Here is a 12,964-nt window from a genome sequence, read left to right on the forward strand (position 1 = left end):
ATAAATGCCCCGTTTTGGGGCAGCCTGTAAATCTGCTAACTTGATTCCGACAAGGAAAACTTTTTTTGAAAGTCTCACTATCTTTGCAACTCATTAAAACTGGGTGCCCCATGTGGTACGTACTTCTTCAACGAACGCAACAGATCTGCATATATGCACGTGTATCTGCACGTGTATGTGAAACATGCCGTTCCTTTGTTTCATTATGGTCGTTATGATAGTGCACCGGCTAAGTGAACGCAGCCGTTCAGTTATATATATAAAGATGGTTTTGCCTGCTATGAATATTATTGCTGCGAATGAGAGTTTTATTTCCAGTATTCACTAATAAGTGTGTTTGTTACTGCAAACACGTGCGCTTCTTCCGGTCGGGAGTTCTCACTTTTTAAATTATTGCATTTATAATATTTGTAATTTTTTCCTTACATATATATATCGTAAATATACATGTCTATGTACCATATTTAATTACCTAGAAATACATTGGTCATTCTTGGCGCCACGCAGTTAATAAACCTGGTTTATTTCGCTCTGATATTGTTTTCTTCGATCGTTGTCGCTGATCAATACCCACCAAGAAGAAGCGCGTGTAAAATGACACGATACCAATAATAAAATTTTCTTACGTAGCCTTCATGGTGCGGAGATACCAGTTACCTTTAGAGGACAGTGGTAAAAACAGCAGTTCACCTGGCTAAAACTACATTTGGCACCGGCTTTCAAGAGTCATGGGCGCACCGAAGCAACTAAACCATTAAAAAAATGTACTGCACAGAGGATCTGCGAGAAAAACTGGGCGTCCGCCAGCGTCCGCGTAGCGAACGCGCGCTCGCTAGCAGACGACGCGCTTGACAACGACAGCAAAATTGAAGACGTCGCGTTGTATAATCTATGCCTCAAGTATATATGTTTGGCAAAATGGTGTAAACATAAATTTACAGTTGAAATAAAGCGCTATTTTAAGAGCGTACTATGCACAATCGGCCTCGGCACCCGCAGCGAAAGTACGTTGAATATGCCGCGGAGTGCGTCTCCGCCCCAATCCAGTTCGCTCGCAGCGCCCTCGCACTATTTTTCCACACGTGGCGCCTCAGCGGCAGAGCGCCGTTCGGCCCACTCGACCATTGTCTAGTACACTAGCGTTAGGATGAGCTAGCCATATCTGCTGCGTTCTCTTGGTTATTATCGCGGTCTCCAGATTATTGATGCTGGGAATTCTTTGTGTGTGTGTGTGTGTGTTTTTAAAGACAGATAGAACCATAAACTTTCTAATATTGTGAGACCTATCCACAGCGCAACCCACCTTCTGTTTCAAAGGGGACGCTCATAGTATTCATCCATGTATCCTAAGCGTTCCGCTGTTATCTGTCCATCGGCTGTCCATGCTTCCATGTGTAAGTATGTTTCTCTATGTGTAAATCTTGGGTGGTTCTTTATTCTATGGTCTCTCGTTGGACTAGTTGTGGTCCAAGGAGGTTATGTGGTTGCGCTAGGGCCCATAGTTAAGACAGGGAGTGGATCGTTATAGCTTTATTTTGTGGAGGTGTGGTCCTCAGTGATCATGAAGCACGATCGTCTGTGCTGAGAGCACTTCTCTCGCATCTGTTCAGAGCGTTTACTAGTTTTACAAAGGTAGGTGCCATGTGGGGAATTGTTTATTTTCTGCTAATGCTACTCATTAAGCCACATGTGATTGGACTCCTCAATATTTAGAACATAGCAGGGCAAGCGCTTCAGTGCTCAAGAACTGTATAAACAGTCGTTAATGAAACCGCATGCGTTTTGTGTATTAACGAACAGTTTAAAATTTAGTGGTAGTTTTTCTATTTGACGCCTGGACCTCGGCTCTGTGGGCGGAACTACAGATTAACCAAGTACTATAGTTTGCGTAACATCCCGTCTTGCCTGTAATGGCACCCGGAAGTAAACAACTGGATTCGCTTGTCGCCATGAAACGAAACTACTGATCACTGAATTTTAATCTCGCGCAGGAATGAATCACTTGGTCGAACCACACTTTACTGAGACACTTCGAACGTTCTCTGGTGTCGCCGCAAACGAAGAATGTTATGGGGAAGCATGTGATGCAATCGCCCAGAAGAAACGTGCTCAGTGCGAAAAGCGTCTCAAGTAAGGTTTCTTTTACATCGCCTAAGCGCTCGTCACTCGTCTGTTGAGATTTGATTTTAATTTCTTTTGTTTTGCTTTTTTACAGAAAAAGTAGCGCAGTGTGGAATTACGTTCGGCATACGGTGTTGTCTGTGAAGGAACCGTCGGACACTGATGTTGTAGTCGCTTTGCGAGAGCTACTTCGGTATGCGCAGGAATTCTGTGAGTACATAGTCTCGAGGCTTGTAAATTCACTGAGTCGCTACCAGTGCATCTATCGGCCTCTTTAGGCGTGAATGTTCAGTACTCTTTGAAGTGTTTATCATTACAACACTAGAATTAAATTATATATATATATATATATATATGTTAGGATCTCTGCGCATGCACGTATAGAGTAGAACTTGTTGCTGGGCGAGTTAGTTGACATCTGAGGAAAGCATGGTTGGGTTAACAGGAAAAAAAAAAAAGACTTGGAAAGAAAAGTAGGAATCGATAGGTCAGGCGCTGAACTTCAACTGTTTTATTCTTACAGCAGAGCAAGAGGGATTCAACAAATGTGCATGCGTCAGTGTCGTCTAAGGCGATTACAGTGACGTTTTTAGCAGCTGCATCTCGTCAAACAGAAAAACAGACGTATCACTACCCGTGCCTCTCTCTTTTATGTGATAGGCGTCCAAAAGTTCTCCAGCTAATGTATCACCACTCTTGCCAAATTATCTTAATGTCACGCAGTAGTGGCTCACATGTGCCGGCCAAGCAAACCATGCAATGCGCAGGTAAGTGCGCATTACCGTTGTTCATGATTGACAATTCATGCTCCCGTGCCCGGTCATTGACACATATCCCCGTTTGGCCCACGTAGGACTTCCCACATTTCAGCGGTATCTCATATACCAACGCAAGTCGCACATATACAACGCCAGTCGTACAACGCCAGGCCAGCACATGTGAGCCACTACTGCGTGACATTAAGATAATTCGCAAGAGTGGTGGTACGTTAGCTAGAGAACTTTTGGAGGCCTATCACATAAAAGAGAGAGGCACGAGTTGTATTAGTGATACGTCTGTTTTTCTGTTTGACAACGAGATGCAGCTGCTAAAAATGTCATTGTAATCACCTTAGACAACACTGACACACGCATGCGCATTTGTTGAATCCCTCTTGCTGTGCTGTAAGAATAAAACAGTTGAAGTTCAGCGCCTGACCTACCTTTCTTTCCTCCAAGTCTTTCTTTTCCTGTTCGTGCAACCATGCTTTCCTCAGACGTATAGAGTACCGCGAATTGCTGTGGCGGTGGGCAGACGACACGATGGGGATCTCCAGCGGCTATTGGAGTCCTGCAGCTTCCACAGGGCTGCAAATGACTTGGGAGGTAGATTATAGTAGCAGGAGACTGAAAGCTCAACCATGGCACATCACTGTTGTGGGCCGCACTGAGTCTATTTCTTATTTTATTTATTAATTTTTTTGGACACTACATGGCATTGCGTGCTGATCGAGACAAAAGGATGTGATTCCTTCACTGGGTGCAGCAGCAACAGTGTTCAATCTTCTTCTTCTTTCTGGGGTTTTACATGCCAAAACCAGTTCTGATTATGAGGCACGCCGTAGTGGAGGGCTCCGGATTAATTTTGACCACCTGGGTTTCTTTAACGTGCACTACAACGCAAGCACACAGGGCGTTTTTGCATTTCGCCTCCATCGAAATGCGGCCGCCGGGGCCGGGATTCGATCCCGCGACCTCGTGCTCAGCAGCGCAACGCCTTAGCTGACTGAGCCACCCCGGCGGGTAGCAACAGTGTTCAAACGTTGTCTATAAACATACACAGTAGCAGTAGGAAGAAGTACACTGATGCAAACACCCTTCTTGGTTGATGTCAGAGATTGGCCAATAGCAGCTGCATATGGGGATCTTCTATATTACGAAATAAAGCATCCAGAAATGAGTGAGGACCAGGCTTCTGTTGAAAAAAGTGTTTGAGAAAAAGGTGACAGCAAAATTTGGTTCAGACTCTCACAGCAGCGTATGCTATCCGTGGACCGTGTTTTTTTACCAATCCCGAGGGGTGGTTCAGGACTCTTTTAATAAAATATTTATTAACCCTTTGCGGTCCGCGCGACAATGCAACACGGCCGTAGCGGTCCGCTGTTGGGCACCGCCCGACAAGGGGGTTCGGGGGTTAAATTTCGCGTTTTTTCTCACTGCGATTCGTGCGCACTCTTTGTATACACGATGCGCCATCTCTTGAGGGATAAATAAACTTTGTTGAAGTTAACTTCTCTTTGCACTAGGGTGCAACACAATGTTCAGCACGGCTTCTGCGCACGCAATAAACACGATGCGCCATCTCTTGAGGGATACATAAACTTTGTTTGTTGAAGTTTACTGTTAATAAACTTTGTTTGTTGAAGTGTGTGCAGCACAATGTTCAGCACGGCTTCTGGATACCAGAGCGTTCGCACTTGCGCGCGGAACAGCACTTTTGCGTAGTTCGCTGAGAAGCATGACCACTTTTTCATCGCGTGCGTTTTATGGTGGCGCATTTAGTGAAAGCTTCTAGGGGTTTCCATTGTCAATAGCTTTATTTTGAGGCGCACACAGCTGCAGAATCATGCTGAGAAAGAACAGCGACACCTGCAGGACCGCCGCAACCTCATCCTACAGCTGGTGGGTGACGTGAGGGCTAGAGCCAAAAAGCGGGGCCCATCTGCGCAGAAGGAGTGCGAGGAAAGGCTAGATGGGAGGAGCCATTTCATCTACAAGCTCCCAGGCCGAAGCAGCAAGGACTGTGCTGCTTGTAGCTATCAAAAAACAAATGGAGGCAGGAGGGAAACTGTGTTATTCTGCAAAACCTGCAGTAACAACCCTGGCCTGCATCTAGGAGAATGCTTCGAGTGGTATCACACGCTGCTCAAATATTGATAGAAGAGTTGCCTGCAGAATGCAAAAGAAAAAAATAAATATCCTATGAGTTCTTCGTCCACAGTTTGTGGTTTTCATCGCGGCGCTATAAACTGGCAAAATAGTTTAGGACCAGAACAGCCAGAAAGTGGGTAAAAGTTTCAGACCGCTAAGGGTTAAGGTTCTATGATACCGAAAATAGAATTTTCCACTCGTTCGAATGAAAACTAAGAGAACAAAAACATTTATGCAATGCTACCGTATAAACACTAATGCGTATTTATTAAGTACAAACAATTCATTGATTTGACAGTGGCTAAATTCGAACATGTTGTCAGCACAACCACAACAATGTGGAGTACTCTGATCTGGGTAGTGCTTCGCCCTTCACAAAAAATGGCATCCGCAGACTTGCTTGTGTGGTATTGTTGCAAGATGCTCTTTTATGCGAAAGGAACAAATAAGTTGTCGTTGAACATGCTTAGAACAGCCCAAAAGCAGTGCAGTAAACATGCACAAATTCTAATTAAGAAAGCAGTTGCAATTATGATTGTCAGCGAGTGGACCATGCACAATTAGATTTTACAACAGGGACCAAGAGATTGCAACTCCATTCTGTGCGACTCGCTGGCCGAGTGCTCCTAAAACCTCTGCTTCTTCCGTCTCTCTGCAGCCCTCCTTCTCCTATGTATCTTGAAATATTGAAGGCACACACCTTTTTGATGTCTGAGTGAATATGAAACGGATTTTCTACCACTGCTATTGCAAAGCTTATCTCACTGCGCAGTTGCAGTCTTAGTATTTGCTACTGCTGAAGCGCTCGGGACTAGCAGACGACAGGGTGCTGATGTGTTCGCCCCCCTAATTGGTCGAAGAAGCCTGTAGCTTCCACAGTGCTGCATGGAACTATGAAACAGAGGTCCCTGTGGACCAGCGAGGGAGAGCCTTTTAACTTGTGCAGTTTGTGATGAACAGCTTTCTGTGTATAGAAATAAACAGTTGGTCGCCACAAATGGATTGGTGTTGCTAAAGAACTACTCAGCTTTAAGAATGAACTCGGATCCTCTGTAAATAAAGCCTTTCATTGTAACAGTATTATTCAAGCAATTACAAGCATGAATGAGTAATGAACACTCAGGAGATATTTCATATGCTTCTTGAATCGTCATCCAACAGTATTTATTTATTAATTCAAAAAACCTTACAGGCCCGAAGAATGGGCATTGGGTAAGCAGAGCTTCAAAATATTACTTCGTATAGACAGCATACAATTATACAAATCATAAGATCACTTTTTCATAATTATACAATCAAGAATGAAGTGTATGCAAATTAGAAAATCCTCAGAGCAAAAATGCGGAGAAGAAATTAAAGTAGCAGGGTGTTTGATGTGAGCGAGTTGGTGTAACAGATTTAAGAAAAAACAACACAAGAGATACGAGGCCAAAAAAGAAGACAGGTGCAACGGGTGGGTTCCAACAAAATTTTTATTTGAAGAAACACTGTTCATATACATGAAAAACGAATTTCTGCACCATGGCGTCAAGAACCCTCTGTCGCATCAGAAAGGCAATCTCTTTGTCGGCAAGTGCCACTGACAGGCAGCTAATGCATGTGCTCTTGGCCCTCGCAATGTAATTAAAGTAAGAAATGTGTTTTAGGTGTGACGGAATTTTTCTTTGTAAGGTTCAGCTACAAGGATATGGGGAAGGTCGCTGCACAAGTGGATTACATGTGGAAGGGCAGAGGACTTAAAAACTTTTCTTTTACTATAGACGTGTATGAAAAAAAGATGATTGTGCAATCTTCGTGACATGGAGAGACTTGCAGAGTCATCGGTGATGGCCTTGGCTTGTGTACGTACTTGTGAAACATCGATAAGAGTGCTATGTCACGAAGGGTGTCAAAAGAGGAATCGATGAATTATTTTAATTTGCGTTATGCTTGTGTTGTGGTTGTCATTTTGTTAGATGAATGAAGTGGATCTATTCTGAATTGATTTTTGCGTTGGCCCTAAATAAATTGATCAGGGGACGATACTGAAGAAGCAAATTCTAGTTAAAGGTGAACAAATGTCAGATAGGATAATGTGTGCACGTTAGTTTGCGCTGTACGCAGGTTCCTGAGTAAATAGGCCCAAGGACCAGGAGGTGTTGCTGCAGACATTGGTGATATGAGTATGGTAGTCCAAGAAAGGTTTGATGTCAGGGTTATGCCTAGAGATTTGAAAGCATTAACTTCAGGCACAATGTTGTTAATATAAAATGAAAAGTTTGAAGTGAAATGTTTGCGAGTGAAAGACATTACATTTATTTGGATCAACCAACATTAGCCACATGCTGCACCAATTGCTAAGGTCAAGGTCATTTTGAATTTTTACGTGGTCATCAGTACAAGTAATCACCCGGCAAATTATTCAGTCGCCAGCAAAAATCTGCTCATGAGAAGATATGTTATTCGGTAAGTCATTAATATGTATCAGGAAAAGCAGCTGACTGAAAACACTGCCCTGCACCACACCATGCAGAGGAAACGTAGAGAGGGGGCGAGAGAGAAATAAACTTTTATTTTCTGAAACGGTAAGCCGAGTCAGGACCCAGTTCATCCTAGGTGGGAGGATTCATTATTCCAGGAACCCTCTGGCTTGGGCTGCCTCCTTGGCGCGGGCGACAAGACTGCGTTGGTCGTCCAGGCTTGCCTCCAACGTTTCAGTGGTGGTATAGATGTGCGCTGAGTTGGAGTGCTCTTCTTCAGCCTCTATGGGGTGACCTTGTTTTGAGTCGTCTTGTTGAGCTTGTGAGCTGGGTTCTGTGGATGTGTCACGCAGTGGGCAATCCTGGACCATGTGTTGCAGGGTGTCTGGGACGTCATAGTGGGTGCATGTGTATGAGTACTGTATAGGATACAGTCTGTGCATGATTATTCCATGTACACAGGTGTTTGTCTGTAGGTGGTGGAGGATGACTCCTTTCTCTTTTCTCAGCTTCTTGTGTGGTGAAGGGTACGTTCTTCTGCTGAGTCGGTGGTGTTGCAGAAGTTTCAAGTACTTTAGGGCGATGTTATCAACGTTGGTGGCCGGCCTGGTGTGGGATGGCAGGAAAGCCTGGCTGGTATGCTCGCGGGCGGCGGCGTGTGCCGCCTCATTTCCTATCATGCCCTGATAGCCTGGAATCCAGTTGATGTGGGCGTCGGGGAGCGGGGCGGGTGCAATGTGATTTGGACATACCTTGAGTGTGGTTTGGTTTCTGATGTGCGTCCTTTTTGATAGTTACGAGCTGCTGCTTGGGAATCAGTGAGGATTACGGCTACTTCAGGGCAAGTTGTTATCGCCAGAGCGATTGCCGTTTCCTCTGCAGTCTCGGCGGCTCTTGCCCGGATGGTGACAGCTGCGAGTTTTTGCTTAGGGGATCTGGACGCTTACCGCAGAGGCGTTTTGTTTAATGTACCGGCAGCATCGGTGTACCTCGTATCAGGGCTTGTTGCATATTTATTGCTGAGTGTGCGGATTCTGCTTTGCCGACGCTCATCATGATAAGTCGGATGCATATTGTGCGGTATTTATACAATGCTGATACACTCCCGGAGTGCGAGTGGGATTCTTGCTTTTTGGTCTGTTTCAGCAATGTAGCTTTCAGTGTAGTTGAGATAGCGCAAAACTTCACGTCTGGTGGGTGTGAGCTTGAGCCGCTCTAGTTGGCTGATTTTATGAGCCTTCGAAAGCTCTTCCCAAGTGTTGTGGATGCTGAGCTTGAGTTTCTCCGTTGATGCCATAGGTGGGAGGGCCAAGGCTACTTTGATTGCCTTTCGAATGATAACAGGAAAAATTATTAACAACAGGTGAACTGCTGCCGATTGGTAAGAAAGTTCCGGATTCAAGATAGCATTAGTAAATCTAAGCACAAAGAAGATAGTTTAGAAATTAGTCGGCGGGGAGCTATGTAATCAGACTTCAAAAATCTAAAAAAATGAAGTCAATTTGCACATTTTGGTCCAGGTTAAAATGTAAGTCATTCATGAGCTGAAATACAGTTAAAGCTGGATATAACGAAATTGAGAAATTCCCGAAAAACTTTGTTATAAAGAGGATTTCGTTATATGCAGGTTCAGCATGAAAATTCGAAAAAGAAACGCTTACCGTATTTATCCGCTTCTAACGCGCCCTCGATTGTAACGTGCACCCGTTTTCCTTGCATTTCTTGCGTTTCTTCGTCGAAGCACTCATCCTTGGAATGTCACACCAGGTACTGGATGCGTGGACGCGTGTCAGTTCGCACAAGCGCGAGTCGTCGGAAACAAAGAGCGAGCGACACGATGGCGTCGTAGCGTCATATAGTGTCACCTAGTGTCAGGTTAGTGAAGTGAAGCGTAGAGACTTGCACAGTAACGAAAGAGTAGTGCTGCCAGCGCGTTGGACAAAGAAAAAAAATTACGTTTTTTTTTTTTTTTTCTTTGGCAACATCAACTGGAAAAGGAGAGGGCCGGCTTGGCGGACTAGGCCAGCTGCAGCAAGCGGCGGGATCAGGTTTGAATGAAGGGAGGAGGAAAGGCCACGCCCGCGGCGGCAAGATCGCATGGTCGAGTGATGCAGGCCCGTCTCGCGCACGCTCTCGCCTCGCAGTCGCCGTGAATTCGAGTGCGCCAAGCGCGACGCCGCCGCTTCGCATTCCGTCGCGGCGGAGAAGGTGCTTCCGGTTGCTGCTCGCGCAAAAATGACAAAATTTGGGGTGGAATCTCTAGGTTGTCGGCGGGGAAAATTCATTATTTCGAGGGGGTCTCCTGCTGCCACTTCATTACGTAGAGGTCTCAAATACATGTGCTTCTATGGAGTAATGGCAGAGAATAGAAAAACTTAGTTATGGTCCAGGAATTCATTATATGGAGGTTCGTTATAAGTAAGTTTAACTGTAGTTGTTTAACCCCTTCCTAAATCAGTGGTTCTCAAATGGGGCTTTTCGGACCCCCCAGGGTTTGCAAAGCCATTTTTGGGGGTCTACAGAACCCACGCCCGCAAGATAGGGGTGGTCGAATATTCGAGAAGTTCGAATATTATATTTTTAATATTCGAATTTGATTTGAAAAATATATACAGTCAAACCTCGATATAACGAACTTCAGATTAACGAAATTCCTGATGTAACCTATCTTCATTTCCCGATCTTAGTTGCATTTAAAACGATGTATTTTTCTTCGCGATTTAACGAAGTAACTTTGTGACACGGTTTTGATTTAACAATGTTTTCGGCCATTTAAACCACGTACTTAGAGCCTGTAGGCTTGTAAATCTCGCAAAAAACTATGTCGGCAGAGGCCAAGTTATTTTGAGTGTCCTTCTGCATGAAAAGTCGGAGCGGCAAAACCGCTGTCAAAGCGCGTGCCGGGACGTGGTAGACAGGAAACAACTCGGAGAAACACGAGAGCTGGCGATTCCTTCTGTGCAAGTGAACGTGCGTTAACATGATCAAGCACGCGCTGGGGGGGGCTGCAGGAATGCGCACCTATCTGCCTTTTCCTCCTAGCGCACGCGCCTCCTCTTCGCGCGCGTCCATGCTTGGGCCACGCGCCGTATCTTGGAGGTAATCTCTCCGCGGCAATTTGCTCCATTTTGCATGCCACTTGCTCCCCACTTTTGAAAGTGGCCACTTTTGGCTGCAAGCTGGAAAGTCCAACAAAACCGCAGCTGACGCTCAATTTCCTTTCCTCATAGAGTAGCTACATAAGTAATGCTTTTCTTCACTATGCATACCCTGCTTGGGCAGCGAGGATTGTCTTTAGTGCCTCCTCCCCCCTATTTTCACGCATCATCAGAGGTTCCTACTTGGTTTCAGCGTTGTCGTCGGTGAACTAAACAAGACACTTTGTTTATATTTGGTAAAAACAAAACCAGAGCCCTTCCTCTACTGTGAAGATGGAAGCCAGCGAAGCTGTGACTATGGTGAGCTTGCTGGAGTGAATATTGCCCCCATGATGAGAATGGGCATATCGTCGTTGGGCATCGCCCACCCGAACATGTCTATCATGAACGTTCCGGTTGAGTAACACGTGTTGAAACCTGGCTGTCGCACCGGGGAAGTTGGCGCTATCGTTGTCGAGGCATGCACCACCATTGTCGGGTTCCTAGAGGGCAAGACGACGCTAGTGTTTGGCCTCAACATTGCACTTCCGCAACTCAGGGTCAGCGGCTCTTCGCTGACGTTTTGCCTGAGCTTCAGAAGCCCTCACGCTGGAATCGGTACGTTTACGACGAGTGCTTTCCTGATCGCGTTCGCGGTGGCGTTGCTCAAACGCATTAGGACACGTCGTCAGTTGCTCATGAATGGCTCATACCTTCTAAGCAATGGCTCATACCCCCTTAAACACCGCCTCCCCATTACGACGACAGAAGAGAAGTGAAATTTTACGCTGGAATGATTAGTGGCAACGCAGCCAGCTGTGGAAGCTGACGGCGACGACAAACGCGGGAGCAGTGGCTTGAACGCTACCTTGAAAAGCCTTAGTCCTTGCTCAAGGTAATTTATAAGTATAGTCTGTATATCTATTAACCAATTTGGCAAATCTTATTTTGATGATATTGTTGTGAATCACTTTAAAATTACCTCATATTCTTTAAGCGCGCGCTCGTGCTTGGCACAGCATGCAATGGCACGAGCGCGAACCGAGGGGCGCCAACGAGCCAGCTGCGGAAGAAGGCGACTGTGCTCGAGCCAATGCTGATAATGATATTTTTTTTCTACACGTGGATACGATCCTGGGGGAGCTAGCTCTTTACAGCTTCGCTGTAAAAGGATGTGTTATAGGTAATATGTAGGTAAACTTCAATGACAGGAGACTAAATATGACATTTGCAGTAAATTACGCATAAATGCGATACGGAGCTTTGTGAATGTGTTTTACGAACAAAGCAGAATTTATTCTGCTTCTCTGCGAGAACTGTTAACTCAAGTGATATCAAATCTAGCGAAAAAGTTGGGGGAAGGGGGAAGGAAAGGAGGAATGACACCATGGTAAATGTTATGGCGAAGCAACATGCATGTTGATGAATTACTGGCTTTTAAAAAATTCCCAACAAAGAGTGCTCCAAGGCATGACATGCTGACGAAGTTTCTAATAGGCCAGTTATATACGGGCAAATTTTGATGCGAAAGCCCATTGAGCATCTCGTGACCCATTGAGCAAAAAAGCTGGCGTCCTGTGCAGCAGCAAAACGGCAGCTAAATTCCCATTGACTGCGGCGCCATGTCACGAGCTCGCCTCGATGGAGCAAAGCGGGTGAATCGGAACACCTACTGCGCATTAGTGTGCCAGGTGTTGCGTGAGGGGAAAGGGCATCATCGAGATGCTTGTAACCAGCACATCTCGATGGAGAAGATCAGGTGACACGACACAGATGCGGTGACGCGACGCAGACGCCTTCGGTAGGCAGTGAAGTGTGGCCGAAAACGCGAGCGTCGATTGGCTCGAAAACACGAAGCGTACCGGTGTTGAGGTGCAGCGGTGAGCATGGTGAACCTTTAGCACAGAAACGTGAAGTGCAGATGCTTCTATCCAATGCAGTGAGACAGTAGTGTATCTGCAAAACTTTACAACATACCCCGTAGCAAAACTCGGAAAACATTACTCGCAGCACAAAACTCGGACAGCTCAGTGGCGTTCAGTTGGATATTAATGCATTGGCATTCACAACTCCGAAGAACTGCTTAGGTGCCGTGGGATTTTTTAAAGTATGCGATATAATTGCAGGAAACGCAAACATTTATTGCGACAGTTCGAAAGAAACAGTGTCGCTGGAAATTGGATTCTAATTCGCCAAGGTTGCAGACATCTGCTCTTTTCTTCTTGTGAATATTGCAAGTGATTTATGTTGATTGTACTTAGGTGTGTATAATCTCGACAGTATATTGACGCGAGATAGGCTGGCACCTGCGGCCGCCGGCCGCTGCAACGAGAACGAC

General features: G+C 45.5%; 1 protein-coding gene across 5 annotated transcripts in view; it reads left to right on the top strand.

The window, feature by feature from the left end:
- The window catches only part of LOC119460525 (activating signal cointegrator 1 complex subunit 3), a 418,279-nt gene that overhangs the window by 63,310 nt on the left and 342,005 nt on the right, over positions 1-12,964 (top strand). The window contains exons 1-3 of one of the 5 annotated variants that reach the window (XM_037721446.2): positions 1,286-1,394; positions 1,992-2,130; positions 2,216-2,331. The exons of 3 other annotated variants lie outside the window; for them this stretch is intronic. In XM_037721446.2, the coding sequence (XP_037577374.1) occupies positions 1,994-2,130; positions 2,216-2,331 (253 nt within the window). In that variant the 5' untranslated portion in view covers positions 1,286-1,394; positions 1,992-1,993. One more of the 5 variants, XM_037721445.2, reaches the window with a different exon arrangement.

The sequence above is a fragment of the Dermacentor silvarum genome, chromosome 8 (assembly GCF_013339745.2).
Source record: "Dermacentor silvarum isolate Dsil-2018 chromosome 8, BIME_Dsil_1.4, whole genome shotgun sequence".
NCBI lineage: Eukaryota > Metazoa > Arthropoda > Arachnida > Ixodida > Ixodidae > Dermacentor > Dermacentor silvarum.